Below are 19,644 nucleotides of genomic sequence, written 5' to 3'. Positions count from 1 at the left end.
ATGTCGCCGACTCTCCCAACTCCCAACTCCCATCTCCGATGTCCGTTGTCCCTTGTCTCGTGTCCAATCTAAGACTACGGCGGACTCAGTTAGACAAACTTATTGAAAATTTTAGGCACGCGCGCGACACTCAATGGCGATTTCAGTGATGATGTTGCTGCTGTTGTTGCTGCTGTTGCTGATGCTGATGATGCTGCTGACAGCGGCGGCAATTAACGCCAATGAACAAGTGGATGTCGTGTCTGCAATTTGCTGCACTACGTGGCCATTAGATGGCTTCAAATTACTTTCGCTTGCCAAACAATTAAGCCGCTTTGATTGAATTTTACAAGTCAATTACAAGCAGCTTGGGCGGAAGTTTGCCAAAATGATGCAACAACAATAACAAAAGAAATCCTGTAGCTTCAAATTTTCATTCATGAATCTTAAATTCCCAATGGCGTATGCGTAATCTCGAAGTGTAAAGAAAAATAGTGCGCTGCTGAAAAAATCAAAGAGGAGACTGGAAGATTGGTGGAAAAAAATAAGTTTGTGAAGTGCCATTTCGATCCGTACTTTTTTTTTAGGTCCATCAAGTATGTTCAATGTTTGACTCGGCCCCGACACAATGACGCCTATTCTGAATTTATAACATTGAATTTTTGTGCGCAGTCAGCAAAGCATGAAGGTGTACACTGAGCAAAAAAGTCCAGCTCGGAAATAATTTTAAAGATATTGGATAGCTATATTTTAGGAAGACTTCTTTCGCTTCATAATTGTTTGCATATGTACTGGAAAAAACACGAAGTTTTAAGAATATTTGTACAAATGGTTTTCATTGGCTCGCTTACTGAATTTTTCGGGCATATTTAGAAACCATTTTCCCTTAAACTCTTTGATCAGCATTTATTACACATACATATTGGCGGAATTTTCAAAAAACCCTTTTTAATGCGCACAATTCAAAAAACATAATCCTAAAATGTACAAGTATATATAATATATTATAGCTCTACGCTTAAATTACTAAACTATAAATAGGAAGGGTTGCCTAAAATTCCAAAATACTACTTATATTATAGTATTTGAGGGTATAATATTAAATGTATATCCTCGATTATTCCACAATGCTTATTATGCCCTTTATTCAAGAGCATGCATGAAAATCTAAAAGTATGAATGCTAAAAGTACTATACTTAAAAGACCGAAGAAGGCGTGACACATAGTATAATATAATATAATATATAATATCAGCATGATGAGATGAATCGATAAAGACATGTTCACATGGCCGTTTGTGAGAATATAGCATCTAGGGACTTCAAACTTGGCGTGTAGACTTGTCTTATTCAAGCAGCCATATGAGTCATGCTTAGTAGTTAGACTTTAAGTTTATTTAGATATCTGAAGTAAATCTTACGATAAAGCTGTATCTTGGTCGGTGCATTATATCGCATAGCTGTCATAGCAACGATCTGTACAGAAATCAGTTTTTGTATCAACAACTTTTAGGCAGATATCTAAGGAAAATTTTGAATTCAAAACTTTTATTAGAATTCTTTTTTTGGAATTCTTCACAATCGCAGTAAATTGTTAGTAGATGGTCGGAAGGTTTGTTAAGTTTGTGTTTAATACTAGTAGGAGTGTACTGAGTAGGAGCTTTTCTATAAATATTAGTTTCATTATAAGTTGAGGATCAGCTTAAATTGGGCCTTTTATTGTAATTTTTTATTGCTTATCAAGGATTTGATATAAAAATGTTCTCTTTTCTCTGAGTGGTGGACTGAAGGAGTGGAGGAGTTGCAGTAGCTGCGGAATGGGCAGGCAGGGTGCGATAAACGTAAAATACGGTCATTACAGAACATCGATCGATCGATTGGTGTGCCGCAGTGCGTGCTGCAGACAATTGCTGATGTTGTTGTAGTTGTACAAGTATAGTAGTTGGTGTTGTTGCTGCCGCCTAATGAACGCACACTCGTACAGTTGGCATATGCAAATGTTATGTAAATGCAGACTGCAACTGTCGCAAGTTGTGGGCGTGCAACATGCAACATGCCACAGGTCGCTGACAGCCGAGTCAAGTCAAGCAATTTGGCATGCATTTGCGAGTCGAGCACGAAAAATGTAAGAGAAAAACTCAAATGAAAATAAAATAAAAGACAGTCAAGGAAAAACGCGTTAAACTGTTTAACACTTCTGCTTGGCTACGCCGAACGACACCCAAAGATTATGCCATAATTCATTTTGGGGCCACAAACACTCACACACACACATACACTCAGACTCAGTCTCAGGGTAAACGTCTAAGAAAAAGCCAAAAGGAAATGGCTGTGCATTAAGAAATAAGCAATTTGCAATGCAGCGGCAGCAAAAACGCTAAGAAAACTCACAGCACAAGGAGCTAGCTGCTGGGCCGCGGCCCAGCCAATGTGTCGCGCCGTCCAGGAGGCTGGGCAGAGAGCAAATGGTTAAGGCGAGCCAAGGACACGCGGCAACGGGACTAAGTAGTTGCATTAAAAGCTTACAACAAAACTCGGCATCGAATGCAAAGCATTTTATGTACAAACGGATATACTTGTATATATATAAATTTGTATACTATACGTATGTATATATGTTTCTGTATGTATGTATGTATGTGTAGTAAGGAGCTGTGCGCTGTGGGCGCACTATCCATAAACTTTGCTCGTTGCTCGCAGTTTTTGGCAGCAACTCAAAAATGTGCGCGACTGCAACGTGGCAGGATATTGCAGTAAATCATTTTGTAGTTTGTAGTTTTTGCGAGCCAGCAAGTTGAATGTCTTAAATGGTCTTTAAATGAAACAATGGCAATGGCCGAAATCGAAACCGAAATTGAAGCATCACTTAAATCGACGTACAAATGTAACGTGCCGGAGCACTAGCGCCAGCTTGCGGTAATTCTCACAAACTACATCATGCTTTAGTCGATTTGCCGGAGATGGGCAGTTTAAAAGTATGCTTGCAGCTGACTCACGCAAATGCTAGGCAGTGTACAATTCCAGGGCTACGGGCACTAATGAAATCGCCATCTGCCGATGTAGCCTAGTAGTGCGGGAAAAAATGATAAATTGTGTAACTCAGAGTTACATTAAGGGTATACATGTTAATTGCTTTGTTTCACATTCATTTAATTATATATCTATGAGTTCATTTCATCACGCACCATTGTCCACCTCTACTACACTCGATTCCTCAGATGTGGTGCAACAACGAATAGCGATAGCCGATTGTAAGCCGGCATGAAAATATCGATTGCACCGATGCATCGATGTGTGTGCCTTTGCATCCCCCCAAAGTGAATGTGCGCAGGAAAATTATAATAAATTAAAATTGCATACAGTAATTTAAAGACGCGTGTGTTTTTGCCCAGCGGCTGCATTTGCGTGTGCCAGCGTGTAAAAAGTGCCGCCAGCGCCAGGAAAATGGAAAACGCGTGCTGCTCAATTCCCAGATAAGCAAGCAGCTGTGCGTTGACGTCGTCGTCGTCTCCCCACGCACGGAGTTTGGCGTGCAGACGAATCAAACACACAGACAGACACACAGTCAGACAGGCACAGACACACAGACAAACACGCATTCTGTCAATATTGTTGGCGACAACAAATTAAAAAAAGATTTACAACAACTTGCAACTAATTCGCGTGTGGTGTGCTTGTTGGTCGCGGTCGCATTGTGAAATACTCACAAAACCAGACAGACCGGAACACCAGGACAAAGACCAACAAAAGCAACTTCAACATCAACAATAAGAGTAGCAATAGAAGTAACAACAACAACCTCCACCTCCTCCTCCACCCACAAAACAAAAAACAACAACAACACAATGCACCCATTGCAAAGTAGTTAAATAATTCTGCCTGCCCTGTCTGCGCTTTATTTCCTCACATTTATTTCTCTTAGTTTCTTGTTTCTTTCGATTTAATAATTTTCAACAAGTTTCCGTTACCGCTCTTAACACCCGCCCTTCTCCAGCACAACCACCACAACAGCAGCAACAACATCAATACCAACATTTGTAAACATTTAAACGCGCAGTTCCTTCGTTTCGTTCATTTTTAAAGAATTCTTTTCTCTTCATCATAAGTCATTTCCCGCCCCTGCTTTTCGACTACTTCACGTACACAACAACAACGAGAACACAGACACCCACACACACACACACAAAATTATATATACACACACACACGCGGACCAATACATACGACTGGTTTTCTGTGACGTGCGACCATCTTATATTTTCGTACCGTTCGCGCAATTTGTTTGTGCATTTTTTGTTTTGCCATTTTCATTTTCTTTGTGTACGTTGTCGCAACTAAAACACGAGACAACGACGCTGACGCCACCGTCGTCGCCGCAGTCGCAGTCACATCCGCCAGCGTCGACGTTAAGTGCAGAGCCGCACTTCAAAGCGATCTTCATAAGCGCACGCTCAAGCACCTGCTCAGAGAAGCAAGAAGACAGAGAAGGGGCTGCGTCGGCACGAGATACGACACGCGAGACCGGCTTCTAGGCCAGACAGCTGCGCAACAGCAACAGGCAGCAGGCAACAACAACACACTTGTTGTTGGCCGATCGAATTGGTGGCTTTCAGCGTTCATTACCACTTCGTACTTACACTTATTAAGGTGAGTTGCCCAAAGACGTTCGGTCAGGTGAATATAGAACGACCACCATTCATAACAAGCCAAATAATTGTCGCATTATCAGCGATGCAAAAATAGAAAAAGAAATAAAGAGTGTGTGCTGGGCTTGATAAGAGCGCTAGGCTCACGCTTTTCGACGCTTTCGCTGCTGCTGCACTCGGGTGCGGCGTTTACCATCTGATATCTGATAAGCGGCGGAATCACGATTCTCGTGCGTCCCGTCCGCCCGCACTTTCAAATTAAACGCGATGGCTATAAAATGATAAATAGCAGCGCGCTTATCAACAAACAACCCAAAAGCCTGTTGCCGCTCTCTTTCATATCATGTTTAAGTGTGTGTGCCTTATTTATGCGCCAACGAAATATGACTGAGGCGTGCAAATAGCTGTAAATCAGCACGGCGCTTCCACCCACCTTGCTTTTGTTTTTTATTTTTTGCTCTTCACGCTCGAACACTCAAGAAACTGTTCGCATTTTGCAGATGGTCAAGGAAAAGCCCAACTCGACGCGCATCTACGATAAGGATGGTTTCCGACGGCGCGCTGCTTGCATATGCGTGCGTGCTGAAAACGAGGCTGAGGTAAGTTCGATATGTGTTAATAAATTTAACAAAATTTATTCAATTATATTTCATTCTATTTTGTTAGACTTTAAGTTTGAGATTAATGGAACCCATTCGCAGATAGAAATGATAGCAACTTATTGATTTATATTCCTCTGAAGGAACACCAAAATTAATTATACACATACGTGTATGTACTATATATATAACCTAATGTGTTGTATAGGAAAATCATTATAATAATATAATTCACTCTTATTCTTCTAAGACCCGCCGATTATGCTGATGACTAACAAACCTGTAATTGCAAAGTTCTTTTTATATGATAAAGGATAACATACAGCACTCACTCTTTGAACCATTGAGTAAATTTGTAAAAGCTAAATAATTGATCTGTCTTTCGTTTCAATGTGCTCTGGATCCTCACAATTACAATTGTTTTCTGAAATTGATTATACTTTCAAATTATACAAAGCATATGAGCAGTTTTTCTAGATCTAGTGTATGTGATTTCCACATTAAGTTTCTACGTCCTAATTCTTCATTAATGTACTTAAATAAATAATTATATAAATTCCTTTGCCAAAATGAAAGCACACAATACTATTGTTTTTTAGCCAAGTTTGCTATCTATAAAGCATTCGAAACTGTTCCATTTTGAGAACACTTTTTTAACTATAATTATACTCCGCAGGTGCTGTTGGTGACTTCCTCACGCCGTCCTGAGCTCTGGATTGTGCCTGGTGGTGGAGTGGAGCCCGAAGAGGAGCCCTCAGTTACTGCCGTGCGTGAGGTGCTTGAGGAGGCTGGAGTTATTGGTAGTCTTGGCCGATGCCTTGGTGTTTTTGAGGTGCCATTTAACGCAATCCTCAGCTGGGCCTATATGCTAATTTACTCCCGAATTCTTTGCAGAACAATGATCACATGCATCGCACTGAGGTGTTTGTCATGAATGTTACCCAAGAACTGGACGAATGGGAGGATTCGCGCAGCATTGGACGCAAGCGGCAGTGGTTTACCATCGAAGATGCGCTTTCGCAGCTGGCGCTCCACAAGCCGACACAGCAGCATTATCTCATGCAGCTGCAGCATTCGAAGACTCTGGAGAACGCCAACACGCCGGGACGTGTGGTGAATGCCACACATCCGCCGACAACAACGACCACAGCAGCAGCAGCTGCTTCGCCCACAACGGCATAAAGACAATGTAGAAGTCGGAAGTCAAGACTCACAAACACACACAACACCCACACATTTACACACGCACGCACATTGACATTTGAAATTTACGATTAGACAGGCAGTTTGTTCATTATTTCGGTATGATAAATCATTTCCATTTCAATTTAAACCCGCTTCGCTTTTACACAACCCTTAACCCTTTGGATGGTCATCCAAGGCCCAAAAACTCCACTTAGCCATAGCAAGCACATAAGCGGAAATGTTTTGAGTTTAGATTAAGTCACATTTTATAAAGCAATTCATTTATGTTTTAGTAATTGTAATACATACAAAGGGAAAAACACAATAACATCAAGAAATATGTACTTTAAATTAACGACAACAACACAAAAAAAAAAGAAAAATAATAATGATATGATTGCCTATTAAACACACACACATACATAATGAAATCAACAAACCAACTTAAAAACAAATGAAATAATAATTTTTGAGCGAATAGCACTTTTTGCAAACGAAAAATGTAAACAAAATGGAAAAACTTAAAAAATATCTATTAGATTTTCTACTCTTTTTTATAATTTACTTAAAACATTAGTTCACTGTATTCTGTATTGTACGGAACAATTGGAAACGGCTTTAAGGAAGCGCTGAAACGTATTTATTATGCTAACAATTTTAAACGGCCTGTAACTCTCAACCTTGATAAATAGCAATTGTAATTGATATATCTGCCACACTTAACTGAGAATTATAATACAAGTGAAAAAACACTTCTCCCCTTAGGCACGCAGCAGTGAAACGAAAAATACAGAACTTTAAACTCTAAATTATACAAAATACTTAAATGCTAGTAAACGGTTGCCTATGCCTGAAGAAAATAATTCTCATTCAAACATATAGATGAAGATATAATATCGAGGAAAGTCTCACATTCTTGTTAGCCGGAGATATAAATTAAACAAATAAAGTAGCAGCAGCGCCAATAATTGACAAAAAAACAACAAAAAAATAAAGGAAAAAATAAGTTAATAAATACTATATTTAAAATAACAAAGCTAACTAATTAAACTCTTAAGAAATGTGCACGTTGTACTTTTTCGAAAAATACCAACAACAAAACGTTTTCAATGTGATTTAAAGCGTAAAGCGTAAAAAAGAGAAAAAATACACTTAACAATACGAAAGGAAATGAACAACTTTAGAAAGAATTTTCAAATATTTGGGCACTTTAAGCGCGCAACTATATAAATTTTCAACTCAAGTTTTGATGCTACATGCAACTATTTAATTTTTTTTCAAACATTTTAACTTTTAAAGCGCATCATCAAAGTTGCGTTTGAATTTTATATAGAAGAACAAAGTAAATAACAAGCGAATTAATTTATAGAATAAATCAGGAAGCTAAATAATAATAGAACTAGCTACAATACAAATAAAAAATTGTTGCAATTAATTATTTAAAAACGCAAGAAACAAACAAAACATGATTTACAACAATCGATGAAATAAAAACCACACAAAAAAGAAAAACTCAAAGCGCCAACCGCTGTTTTCCAATACATTAAAAAACCTTCTTTATTTATTTAGGTAAATTAGAACTATTTGTGTGCATGTGAGTGTGGAGCGGCGGTCCGACGGGCAAATAGTTTGCACACAACTCTTCAAATTATGCAAAAGAGAAATAATCGTGTTTATGGAAGTGCTATTGCTTTCAAGAGAAGTAAGACGTAGTGTGCAGATTATTTGGCTGTGTGACCACAGTTGAAAAGTTGTAGCTTGTTGAGCGCCGCCTACTTCCGTCCCTGTTGTCTCAAACTGGCATCTGCGGCCGTCGCGGATGAGGCGCCCGTGGACACTGCTTGGTATAACTGTTTCAGCTCATTGTAGAGCCGCAGAGCGAGCTGAACATTTGGGGCCTGTCTGCGACCCGGCACTTGATGCTCCTTCGAGGGATTGATGCACTGCTTGAGCACCAGCTGGAGGGTTCTGGGCATGCGAATGCCACTCAGCAGACCCGGTTGAAAGGTGCCACTGCCCAGGAGGATGTGCTCGCAGAAGATCTGAAAGTTGTTGTTCTGCTCGATGTGCGTGCACTTCTGCCGCTCGGCATCGCACAGTCCCCGGCAGGCGTGGAAGCTGCAGTCGGCGTGCGCCTGGCATGCCGATCCGCTCGACATGCGCTTGTCCAGCTGACTCTCCACATAGATGTGCTCGGCACTCTGGTACTTCAGACGCCTGTCTGTCGTCACGCCGAAGCGGTTCACCTGCATTTTGCACATCTTGAGAGGCTCCGGTTTCATCTCATCGAGCCGGAAAATGTACTCCATGATGTTGAGCGCATGCTTCAGACGCTGTTGGCGATTGGAGGCGCTATTTGGTACGACAGGTATCACAAGAATTAGACAATTAGTCCCTTATATACTATATAGCTTGTTTCTTACAGATACTGCATAATGCTCGGATTTGACTGCACAATTTGCAAACTCTCTGTGGCGTAGTAGGGACCGCAGGAGCCGAGGACTGCGGGGAACGTCGATTCCTCGTCGAAGAGTTTGCCCATCATGTAGTTGTTGTCCTTGAAGAGACGCCAGAAGCTCATCATTTGCTGCGAGTTGTTGTTTGCAATCTCCTGATTGACCAGCGCCCGTATCTGGAAGAGTCGAGAGTAGCTGAGAGTCAGGCGAGCTGTCTCGAGGGAACGGCACACTTACCATATTGTCGTCCAGCGTCACATTGTAGGAGAGAATGATGTGGAGCTTCACGATTTCATGGAATTCCTCGATTTTGGGGTAGATGGCCTCACCATTGCTATTCGTCCAACTCAGTTCATCGTCGTTGTGCTTGGCCAGCTGTAATTGCCAACAGGAGATGTCATGGCAACGCTTACTAGCGGCTATAACTGACCTACCTTCACCGCATACATATCGCCATTCTTTTCAGCCGTAAACAAAATCGTCTTCATGTCGTTCAGCGGACATTGGAAATTGTCAAAGCTCTTCTGGCTGCCACAGAGCTCCTCACACAACGATCCGCTATACTCGTGCTGCTCGTACTTTTGGCACTATCGGGATTGAATCGACCATTAGTTAGTCCTTAGGAGCACCCACTCCTCAGCCACTCCTCAGCTTACTTACCATTTGCGTGAGACTGCGATGTGACATGATCTTATAGCAGAATTTTAAATTTAAAAAGGCGTAGCTGAACACGCCCACCGCCAGCAGGACCGCAATCAAAACTGTACGCTGCATGCCTAAACGAAATTTTCGCCGCAGGGCAGTCAACATTTTTATGAGAAACTAAACCTTCATTTTTGCAAACTTTTTGCAATCAGTTGCATCCTCCTGAGGGGTGTATATAGGACTTGACGGACATCGGCGTGGATGTTTTGACGGTACCACATGGGTCCTGGGCATGCGCACACCACCGGGCTGCACAGTGCTGGCTAAAAAGTAAGACATCCTGCCAAAAGCGTCATCGATTTTCGATTGCATTCGATTCTCAAAAAGTACGTTTCTAAGTAGCTTTTAAAAAATAAGTTCGAACATTGAATTGAAAAGAGTTTTTAAAATAAATCGGATTCAACCAGTAACTTACTAATGAATGTTTAGCCTTTCATAGTTTGGAGTCCTTGTATAATATACCCTTCTACCCTATGGATACTGTTCAATAACTGATAATCTAATTGTATTTATTAGAATTATAAATGAGCAGTTGGCAAATACATTGCTTGTTTATTTAATGTTAAACAGCTGATTTTTGCTTACATTTCGGATGCGCCGTTAGAATTGCATTTGTTTACATTTGAAATGCAACCAATAAGAAAGCCCCATTTTGTTTACAAAACAACTTCAGCTTGTTTACTTTTCGGAAGGCGCCGTTAGGATCGTGCGGCTGTTGTGCTTTTTGCTTACATTCGCCTTTTAAACCCCAGCTACCTTGCTTACTTGCTGCTCACTTATGATCGCCTGGTGAAATCGATCGAAATTAAAACTTAACCGAGCATTTTTAATTTCAACCAAGTGGCCGGCGGCCCTTTAACGAAACTTAAACAAGCATTGTCTACCAGGTGAACATAAATGAGCAGTAGGCAAATGCATTGCTGGTTTATTTAATGTTAAGCAGCTGACTTTTGTTTACATTTCGGGATGCACGGTTAGAAATGCATTTGTTTACATTTAAAATGCAACCAATAAGAGAGCCCCATTTTGTTTACAAAACAACTTCAGCTTGTTTACTTTTCGGAAGGCGCCGTTAGGATCGTGCAGCTGTTGTGAGCCTCTGATTTTTGCTTACATTCGCCTTTTAAACCCCAGCTACCTTGCTTACTTGCTGCTCACTTATGATCGCCTGGTGAAATCGATCGAAATTAAAACTTAACCGAGCATTTTTAATTTCAACCAAGTGGCCGGCGGCCCTTTAACGAAACTTAAACAAGCATTGTCTACCAGGTGAACATAAATGAGCAGTAGGCAAATGCATTGCTGGTTTATTTAATGTTAAGCAGCTGACTTTTGTTTGCATTTCGTTTGCTTATGTTTACATTTAACATGCAACCAATAGGAGGATCCCAGTTTGTTTACGTTTCACAATGCACAGTAAGGATCGTGTTTGTTTACATTTCTAATGCAATTGCTTAAATATGAAGTGCATGCAGGTCAGCAGCCATTCCTTCCCCCACTCCACAGTTGAAATAAAACACATTTGCTGTTTGAAATTATTACTTAACGTATAATTCTTTATTTATACTCCTTGCTAAATTGAGCAATTACTTTACTTATTTCTCGTCATCAATTTATTTTCAATAATATTTGTTGTCTTCAGAGTGTTTAGAGTTCTTTCTGTTTTGCTAAAATTAATTTAAATTCATAATTATATACTTAAGTCCACGTTTATTGTTGTATATTATCATAATTATCAATTTCATTTTCTTTAAGTTGCCTTTTTATTTTTCATCTTTAGTTTTTTTTAGACCAACCCAAATCTCGTTCCCCTCTGCTTCCACTACTAAGGTAAATGTTTGTCTGCCTGTTTGTAGGTTTGGTGTGTTTGTGTGTGTGTGTGTTTGTGTGTGTGTGTGTTTGTGTCTGTGTCTAACGATTCACCTTTATGTATATATATATATTTGCGTGTGTGTGTGTGTGTGTGTGTGTATTTATATATATAATGTAACTGCATTTTCTCATTATACATAATTTTTAACTAGTTATGTACACAACTATATATTGTTATGACCAATGCTATGTAGAACGCTTTTATTTAATTCTTTTGTTAATGCCCTTCATCGCATCGAAATACTACATACGAGTGTTCGGAAATGAGGATAGAAAACTATCGCGTGTTTTTGCAAATACGTCAGCACGAGTATTCATAAAAACCAATCACATAAAGGAAATAATGCTCTGCCCTAGACTATACATATGTATCTGCATCCTCTCTGTTCGCTTCAATTGGGTTTAATTCGGCTATATGTATATATACGATAATTCACATTTTTATTGCGCTTTTGTCTAATTGTTGCTGTTAGTTTGTTAATTTCTTTGTTCTTTGTGTTCGTTCTTCTTTTTTATTTATTCATTAATTTTTTATGATTATCATAGATCTTTTGTTAAATTGCTTATTAAATTTAGTTAGTTTGTATTTGTTTTGGTTTTTAAATCTGTATTACAATCGCAAGTGTGTGTGTGTGTGTGTGTGTGGCACTAAAAATTCTTTTGTATCTTTGCATGTGTATTTTGTTAAAGTGTTTTTGTTTTGTTTTAAATTGTTTTGAATCGTTTGTCCTTTTGCTACGTGAACATTAAAATTGTATGCTTTAGTTATTTGTTTGTATGTTTGCTTGCTTGCTTGTTGGTTTGTTTGTTTTGTTTGTTTTGTTGTAATGGTTCATTAACTAATTTCGTATATTCCTTCATAGTTTGTATCTCTTAATTAACTTAGTTGGTTGTATTTACATTTAGAATAATGCTCACAATATTCGACCCAAAGGCGCTCACAATGATATGCAGGCCAGATTCAGATCCAGATGCAGATCTTGATCCGATCTGCCTATCAGTTCGAACTTGCCCGTCCATTCGATATCGTTCGTAAACATAACACTTGGTTCGTTACATACTTTGCTTTCTTTCTATTTTTCTTTATAACTTTTATGCAATGTTAACATTTTGCTTTTGATTTTGTTACAAAATCGCGGCTGCTCGGCTGCTTTTAATGCCCAGCGCTGCATATTTCCTTATTATTTTGGTTTTGCTTTAAGTTTCAGATTTTAATAATTTCAACTCATTTGTTAATGGTTTTTGCGTTTTCTTTGCTATTATTCGTTAATATTACTTAGTTCATTAAAATAATGTAAAAAATCTGCAAATTGCATACGCTTCGTTAATTAGTATGTGCCTTTAAAAAATGTCTATGATTTTCTATATGTATTCATTCTTATATTTACAGCAGTTTTTGGTTTCCTTTAAATGTTATATTTGTTTTTAATTACTTTTTCTGTTTCTGTTGTTTAAACTTTGTTGATGTTGTTGTTCTTTTTTCGTTTACTTAAAACCTTTTTTGGCAGTGCATTTATATTTATTTATTCATTTATTTCTGTTCTTCATCTATTCATTTGTTTTGTTTGGTTTCGTGTTTTTTTTTTTGTTTTAAATGATTTCAGCTAGTGACTACAAATTATGTATATTGTTTAAATTAAGTTATTAATTAATTAACAGCGATTATTTACAGTTGATTTTTTCATTTTGTTTTCACGCAAGGTACGTTTGATTCAACGATTATGATGAAATCATATTTTCATATCATCATCATATCTTTATACTTATAAAAAAGAATTCCGAAATCAAAAGATCCTTCATAGAATATAATTGGAAGACAGTTGTTGGGTCAATGTCAATGCATACAAATCATTGGCTAAGAGTCGAGCTTGCAGCATCCTTTTCGAGCCCCAGACACAGCGAGAGCATTCGAGTATTCGATGAAAGCAAAGGAATGTTCATTATAAACAATTATCTGGATTGTCTAGAAAATGCAATTTAAATTGGAACTGAACTTTGCTTTCAACTCTCTGCTTTAACTTTGTTCATATATCGAACGGCACACTCAAGTTAAAATCAAAATGTAAAAACTGAATCGAATCGATTAAATAAGAAAGAAACGAAAACATTTTCTACAATTATATGGAAACGAGACACTAATAGATCAGAAGATACATATACGAGTATAACAAATTCTTACTGAGCAAAACGGCTTATTGCTTATTTAAAAAATTGCAAGCAGTCCCTGAAGAAACTTGTTTAACGATAAATACGTACGTATCAAATAAATAAATAAAAAACTCCCCATTAATTATTAATATTATGAATATTATTTTAATATTTAACTTATTGCAAGTGTATGCCCCATAATGTTGCATCTTCCTCCTTTAAGTCGTCTACTACAGTACTTCCTTATCTTGTTCTGCAATTTTATTTAAAATTTACGCTTTTTATTTTAATTATTATTAATATTTACTGCAGTTGCTGAAACTCTAATTTTGTTGTTATTGTTGCGCTGCTTCCTCTTACATAATAATTCTTATATATTCATGCTGAGTAATTGTGCATTATTTATATTATTTGTATTATTATTATTATTATTTTGTTCATTTGCTTGGTTGTTTGTTTTAATTTAAATATTCAATTCAAAACCTGTACTTATCGCTATATTTAATATACAAATGTCATATTATGTATACGCACTGTTGTCTTCTAGCTTAATTATTTTTAAAATAGTCGTTGTTGTTGTTGTTGTTCTTTCTTCTTCATTTCTTGATGCTATTTTTGCTGCTGCTTTTGCTGCTCTTCTTGTTGTTGTTGTTGTGCTACACGCACATCGTACTATTAATAGCTAGCTAAGAATTTCCACGTGTTGTTGTTTTTCTTGGTTTCTTATACAGTGTTAGTGTGTGTGTGTGTGAGTATGAAAAATGTGATTGTGTGTGTGTGTGTGTGTGTGAATAGCGCACAACGGCAGCTTGAATTGTTTGGCTCAGATATTCCATTTCCGCTTGAAAAATTGTAACCACAAATTAATGTTAATTACATGGTTATTCTTTTCGTTTTTTGGCAGTGTACAAATTTAATTTAATTTTAACCTTCTCCATCATTATTTTATCCTGGCTTCTAGTTTAGATAATTAAACAAATGTGAGTGTGTGGTGTGTGCATGAAAGTGTTTTAGTATTTTTTGATTGCTTTTCGATGTCGAAAAATCCGTTTTAAATGACCGTACAAGTCAGCTGATGGTGTGTGAGTGTGTGTGTTGGTTCCCGCTCCTGCTTCTGATCTTTTGGAGGTGACGGGAAGCTAATCCTCGTCCAGACTTTGCGCTCGTCGCGGCTTCGGTTTCGAGACGACCACGAATTTGCGGCCAAAATACGGCGAATCTAGAGATCGGGCCAGAGGGGGAAGAGAGTACTTGCATAAGTCAGACTGGGGGGTTGGGCGTGTGGGCGAATCTGGGTGGGGGCGTGGCAGTGCGTTTATTTCTTGCGCAGAAAATCTGTGTATTTGCGTGCACGCTTGCGCACCTTCTTCAAAGCATTGCCCAGCCGGAACTGCTCCTCGGTCTGGCCATGAGGATGACCATGGCCATGAGTGTGGGCATGGGCGTGCGACTCATAGCCGTGCGAGTGGGCGTGGCTGTGCGTGTGCGAATGCGGATGCGAGTGAGTGTGTCGGTGAAAATGCGAGTGCTGACTCTGCTGGCTGTGAGGAGAGTGTGGTGGCTGCTCAAAATCGTAGTGGGAATGATGGTGAATATGGACGTAATCATCGCCGGCTGGATTGACGGATGGAGAGGCCGGAGAGGCTGGTGAGAGGGGTGTGTGTGTTGTGGGCGGCGAGTATTGGTAGCTGCTGCGCTGCGACAACAAATTGTGCTCCGAGGCAGCATCGAAGGACTCAAAGGAGACGCCAACAGCGACATCGGTTACTCCTCCACCATGCACTGGCGAGTGTAGAGAGGAGGAATGCTCGCTGGTGGTAGAAGCGCCTCCTCCGCCCCCAGCAAACTCCTTGGGCAGCTCATCTATGCCTAGCGGCTTGTCGAATTGCGAGTTGGCCGACATATTTGTGTAGTCGTAGCTGGGATAGCTGTAGGGCAGGTAGCCCGCATGATGCGCCTCCGAGGAGACGAGGCCGGTCCCAGCCGAGGAGTCTCGATTATTAATGAACTTCACCTCATTGGCGTTGCGTTCCAGGCTGCTGTTGAACACAATGTTGATGTTGTTGGTGCTCGTCGAGAGATTGATGTTGGTTGGCGACAGCGGAACCTCACTGGTTAAGCTGGCATTCTGATTCAGATTCGTCTCCTTGCTGGAGTTGCGCCGACAGCTGAGCTCGTAGCGTTGGAAGCATTCACCAGCATCGCTGGAGGCTGTGTTGGTGGTGTTTGTGTTGCCGTTGTTGGCCACAAAGTTGTTCTTGTATTGAAACTCTAGAGCGTTGCTGGGCTGGAAGGGATAGTTTTTGGAATTGTTGAGTATATTGCCCTCGGCATGATTGCCTTTAGACAGATATTGGTGAATGTCCTCGCTAGTTATTTGCAGGTCCTGATCCAAGTACGTGTTGCATTGAATGTAGTTGTTACAACAATTGTTGTATGCCTCACCCTCTTGATGGAACAGCACTGTTGTGGACTCCTCGAACTCGCAATGAAAGGAGCTGCCGCGTCTTTTACGCGCCGCCGCCGCTGCGGCTGCTGCCGCCGAGGTGCTCGGACCCTCATCATAAACTGATTTCCAATTGTTGTCCGATTGCCCGGCAGTCTGCTTACGGCAGGACTTCCTCTCCTTCTCATTTTCTTTCTCCTTTTGCTTGTCGCTGTCTTTGTCCGGTTCTGTCAGCTGCCAGGCATCCAGTTTCTCCACACTGGCTGTTTGACTGCCCCCCACAGTGGCCTCCAGCTCTGTGGGCGAGCGACCATCGGCTAGAAAGCTCCAGCGTATGGGCGAGGGAGAGCACGCATACTCGGGCAGCTCATTACTCAGCGCACCCTTGGAGCTGTGCCGCTCCAGAGTGGAGCCTCGAGAGGGGGTCACCACATCTTCTATGCCTTTGCCCTCCGCTGCAATCTGCTTTGCCCGATCAAATATGGAGGTAAGCGAGCCCAGCTGGCTGTTTGGGCGACTGGCATTCAACGCTCGCAACGAGATGGAAGTGTAACTGGGCTGTCGTTGCTGCAGCCGCTGCTGTTTGCGGATGGCAGCAGAGGCGGACTTGATGGAGTTGTTGCGACTCAGGGAGGAGCGCGAGCCATATAGACTGGTCGAGTCCGTCTGATAACAGTAGTCCGACGAAGTGCAGCAGGAGGAGGGTCTGCGCGAGCTGCCGTAGAGATCCTCGGCAAAGTATTGGGCGAGCTCAGTGCGCGAGGAGGAACTGCAGCAATTCTTGCGCACCAGAATCTCCTGCACCTCACGATCGGCACAGGCGGGATCCTGGCAGGCGTGCACCGAATTGCAGCAGGAGACGTCTGTGACCGAACGATGGCGCCGGGCACAGACACTGGCGGCACCATGACGTGGTTGATCATGTGGACTGCGATGCGTGTGGGCGCCTGGCAAGCTACCGCTGCCGCCGCCAGCGCTGTGCTGGCGCCTTCGACGGCGATAATGATGATGATGTTGATGACCAGCCGCTGCGGCTGCAGCCGCGGCTGCGGCTGGGGTTGCCATGCAGGACGACTGCGAGTGCTGACTGTTGGTGTGTGGTGAGGTGTGGCGACTGTGCGGTGAGGTGTGGCGACTGTGATGCGGACTGTGGCTGTGACTGTGACTGTGCTTGCGCAGTGGCTGCGATTGCTGATGGCAATGTGGAATAGTGGCTTCACTGTAGGCGGCGGAATTTGTGTGGCAGTGCATGGCATTGGCAGCTGAGGAGGATCCCGGCTGCTGTTGTGGCTGTTGGGACTGCTGTTTCTGAGGAGTTTGTTCACATACGATATCCTTTTCATAGCTATAATGTACATATTCGTGTGTATATCTAGACTGGTGTGGCTGATGCGGATGCGGATGAGGCTGCTGCTGCTGCTGCTCGGCATCAGCGTTGGCCGCTGACGCTGCTGCTGAGTGTACACTGATGGCAGTTTCAGGAGGTGTGGCGCTGGTGCTGGTGTTGTTCCTCAGTCAAGGCCCGCTGTTCTGGCAGACAGGTGCTTGCTGACGAAGGTGATGGGGCACAGAGGCAGCGTTCCGGCCCTGGTGTGTACTTCGGCCGCCTTCTAAAAATCGCTCGGATGCAGCTGTTGGGAGCGGGAAAAAGAGAGGCGCGCGCGATCGTGCGGCAAGCAAAAAGGAATAGAGATTGAAAACCAAATGTGAGGCTATTTAATAAAATGGTGGCAACCAAATTTAATTGTTTTTCTTTTCCTTTGGTTTGTTTTCTTTTTGTGTTCGTTTTTTCTTTTGTTTTTTGTTTTTTTTTTTTTAAATTTTTTTAGTGCAGCGAGGCGCTTTAGCTTTAGTTTACTTTGATTTACTTTAAAGTTGTTTAGTTAGTTCAAACAGTGCATGCAAAAAGTTCATGCCAATAATGACACATGCTCAGGCTAGATATCAGACTAAAGATCATGCTATAGCTGTAAAGTAAAAACTATATATTAAGTCAACAATTATATAAATAACTGAAATGATGAGTAGCATGTCATGTATTGGCACTTTATAGGGTGGCAGTGTATGGCTGATATTTTTGTGTGTTGGTGTGAATTGGTGGTCAGTAGTCGTAGTGTTGTTCACATTCGGTTTATTGATATGTTTTCAATTTGATTTTATGTACTTAGCCAATTTTTGCTTTAGTTGGTCCGTAGCTAGCTTTCAGTTGCGTACTAAAATAAAAAACGAGGACTAAAATTAATTCAAAATGAAGGGAAATTTTGTTTAGTTACAATTCAATGTTCCATTAGATTAAATCGAACTGTCAGCAGTTCGTTGCGCTTATTAACCTAGAGATAAAACGGTATAGTCGTGTGCATACGACTATGGAATACCCTGTACCACTATAAAGTTTATTGGTAACTTGATTATAACAAAGGAGATTGTAGAAAATAGAATACAAAATAAATATAATACTCAAGTGCCTATCAAAGTTCCTGACGGAAAGGAAATACAAGACATTTATGATAGGGCTACCATTCCCCCAAATTCGATATAGTTCGGACATATTTAGGTACAAGTACATGTTTATAAGCTACTATTTTGTGCACCAGCTCTTAATGCCTTATTCTTATGATTGGCATTTGAATGCATCAAGAATCTTAAATAGGAATGTTATTATTATAGGATGCGCAGATGAGCAGTTTATGATCTTCCTCTTTACACACAGGTGACAATAGGTACGAGTATATGCTCTCTCTGGTACAGGGTATATCAAGTGATTTGAATGCGAGCAGTTTTCAGTTGCATAGAATATTCAAATAGTTTTTATTGGTAGGTATAGCGTTATTTTCTTTTTGATCAGCTGGGGTGCAAGGTGAAGTACGGTGGTGTTTTTCTTATTTTACGAGTATAGCATTTTCAAGTAGTCAAGTAGGCGCGACATTATTGTGTAAATGCTTTGTAAATACGTTGCCCAAGGCGGTGGCGCTTGCTTCAAGATACTTGTTAAACTTATGGTGGCTTTATATGTACGAGTATGTATATATATATATATAGTACATGTAAGTAGGTACGAGTAGTAGATAGATTATCTGTGAGTACGTTTTGCGGTGACCATTTGCTTGCGGTGGCTCTGCTTTGCTTGCAAAGTACAGTACGAGTATCGTTCTACACTTCTACCTGTGGCGGACGTACATGACATCGACATCCTGCCGTGCGCCGAGTGCCTCCGAAAGCCGTCGCCGCCATAGTCAGACTCATCGTAGTAGCACTTTCGATTAGGAACTGGCGTTTGTATATTTGTACCATAGTTCGTGTAGCAAGCTGCCGAGCCTATGCCGCCTCCGGGCCCGCTCGCATAACTTGTCGATGTTGGACCCAAGAGGTTGGTGCTATCGCTTAGGGGGTAGGGACCCATGCCTTCAACCGTCAATGAAAACGAAGTCGTACCAAAGACTTTAGTTTAGTTTCAGGTTTTCAATCAAATGTTATAGGGTTAAATATTTTTTGTTTTGTTTTTTTACATCTCAGTTTAATTTTCATGCATTTGCACAAATGCCAATTTGTTTGTTTGTTGTTGTTTTTGGTATTATTATTGTTGTTGTTGTTGTTGTTGCAAACATATT

The 19,644-nt window shown here is 40.7% G+C and overlaps 3 protein-coding genes across 3 annotated transcripts in view; 1 reads left to right on the top strand and 2 right to left on the bottom strand.

Moving 5' to 3' along the window:
* Nucleotides 1–3,290: 3,290 nt before the first annotated feature.
* LOC115622851 (diphosphoinositol polyphosphate phosphohydrolase 1) lies at nucleotides 3,291–7,389 on the top strand. The gene is made up of 4 exons (XM_030516933.1): nucleotides 3,291–4,626; nucleotides 5,126–5,224; nucleotides 5,901–6,056; nucleotides 6,119–7,389. Exons 2-4 carry the CDS (start codon nucleotides 5,126–5,128, stop codon nucleotides 6,404–6,406), a joined length of 543 nt encoding a protein of 180 aa, XP_030372793.1. The 5' UTR covers nucleotides 3,291–4,626; the 3' UTR covers nucleotides 6,407–7,389.
* Nucleotides 7,390–7,938: 549 nt separating this feature from the next.
* LOC115622998 (divergent protein kinase domain 1C) lies at nucleotides 7,939–9,944 on the bottom strand. Its single transcript, XM_030517157.1, has 5 exons — nucleotides 9,526–9,944; nucleotides 9,300–9,452; nucleotides 9,103–9,240; nucleotides 8,833–9,041; nucleotides 7,939–8,761 (listed from the first exon to the last, which is right to left on the bottom strand). Exons 1-5 carry the CDS (start codon nucleotides 9,673–9,675, stop codon nucleotides 8,182–8,184), a joined length of 1,230 nt encoding a protein of 409 aa, XP_030373017.1. The 5' UTR covers nucleotides 9,676–9,944; the 3' UTR covers nucleotides 7,939–8,181.
* Nucleotides 9,945–13,680: 3,736 nt separating this feature from the next.
* The window catches only part of LOC115623206 (glucose transporter type 1), a 139,365-nt gene continuing 133,401 nt past the window's right edge, over nucleotides 13,681–19,644 (bottom strand). Inside the window, 2 exon segments of the mRNA XM_030517430.1 lie at nucleotides 13,681–17,064; nucleotides 17,152–17,667. Coding sequence (XP_030373290.1) covers nucleotides 14,906–17,064; nucleotides 17,152–17,667 — 2,675 coding nt within the window. The 3' untranslated portion in view covers nucleotides 13,681–14,905.

Source organism: Scaptodrosophila lebanonensis, unplaced genomic scaffold, assembly GCF_003285725.1.
Source record: "Scaptodrosophila lebanonensis strain 11010-0011.00,11010-0021.00 unplaced genomic scaffold, SlebRS2 tig00000043-arrow-pilon, whole genome shotgun sequence".
NCBI lineage: Eukaryota > Metazoa > Arthropoda > Insecta > Diptera > Drosophilidae > Scaptodrosophila > Scaptodrosophila lebanonensis.
Note: the sequence above shows the minus strand (reverse complement) of the source record. Positions and strands in the feature narration are given on the sequence as shown.

Coding starts and splice junctions, on each gene's coding strand:
- LOC115622851 (XM_030516933.1), top strand. CDS start 5,126: ATGGTCAAGGAAAAGCCCAACTCGACGCGCATCTACGATAAGGATGGT. Junction 5,225..5,900: donor GTGCTGAAAACGAGGCTGAG/GTAAGTTCGATA, acceptor TATACTCCGCAG/GTGCTGTTGGTGACTTCCTC. Junction 6,057..6,118: donor GATGCCTTGGTGTTTTTGAG/GTGCCATTTAAC, acceptor AATTCTTTGCAG/AACAATGATCACATGCATCG.
- LOC115622998 (XM_030517157.1), bottom strand. CDS start 9,675: ATGTTGACTGCCCTGCGGCGAAAATTTCGTTTAGGCATGCAGCGTACA. Junction 9,453..9,525: donor ATCGCAGTCTCACGCAAATG/GTAAGTAAGCTG, acceptor CAATCCCGATAG/TGCCAAAAGTACGAGCAGCA. Junction 9,042..9,102: donor TGACGCTGGACGACAATATG/GTAAGTGTGCCG, acceptor CGACTCTTCCAG/ATACGGGCGCTGGTCAATCA.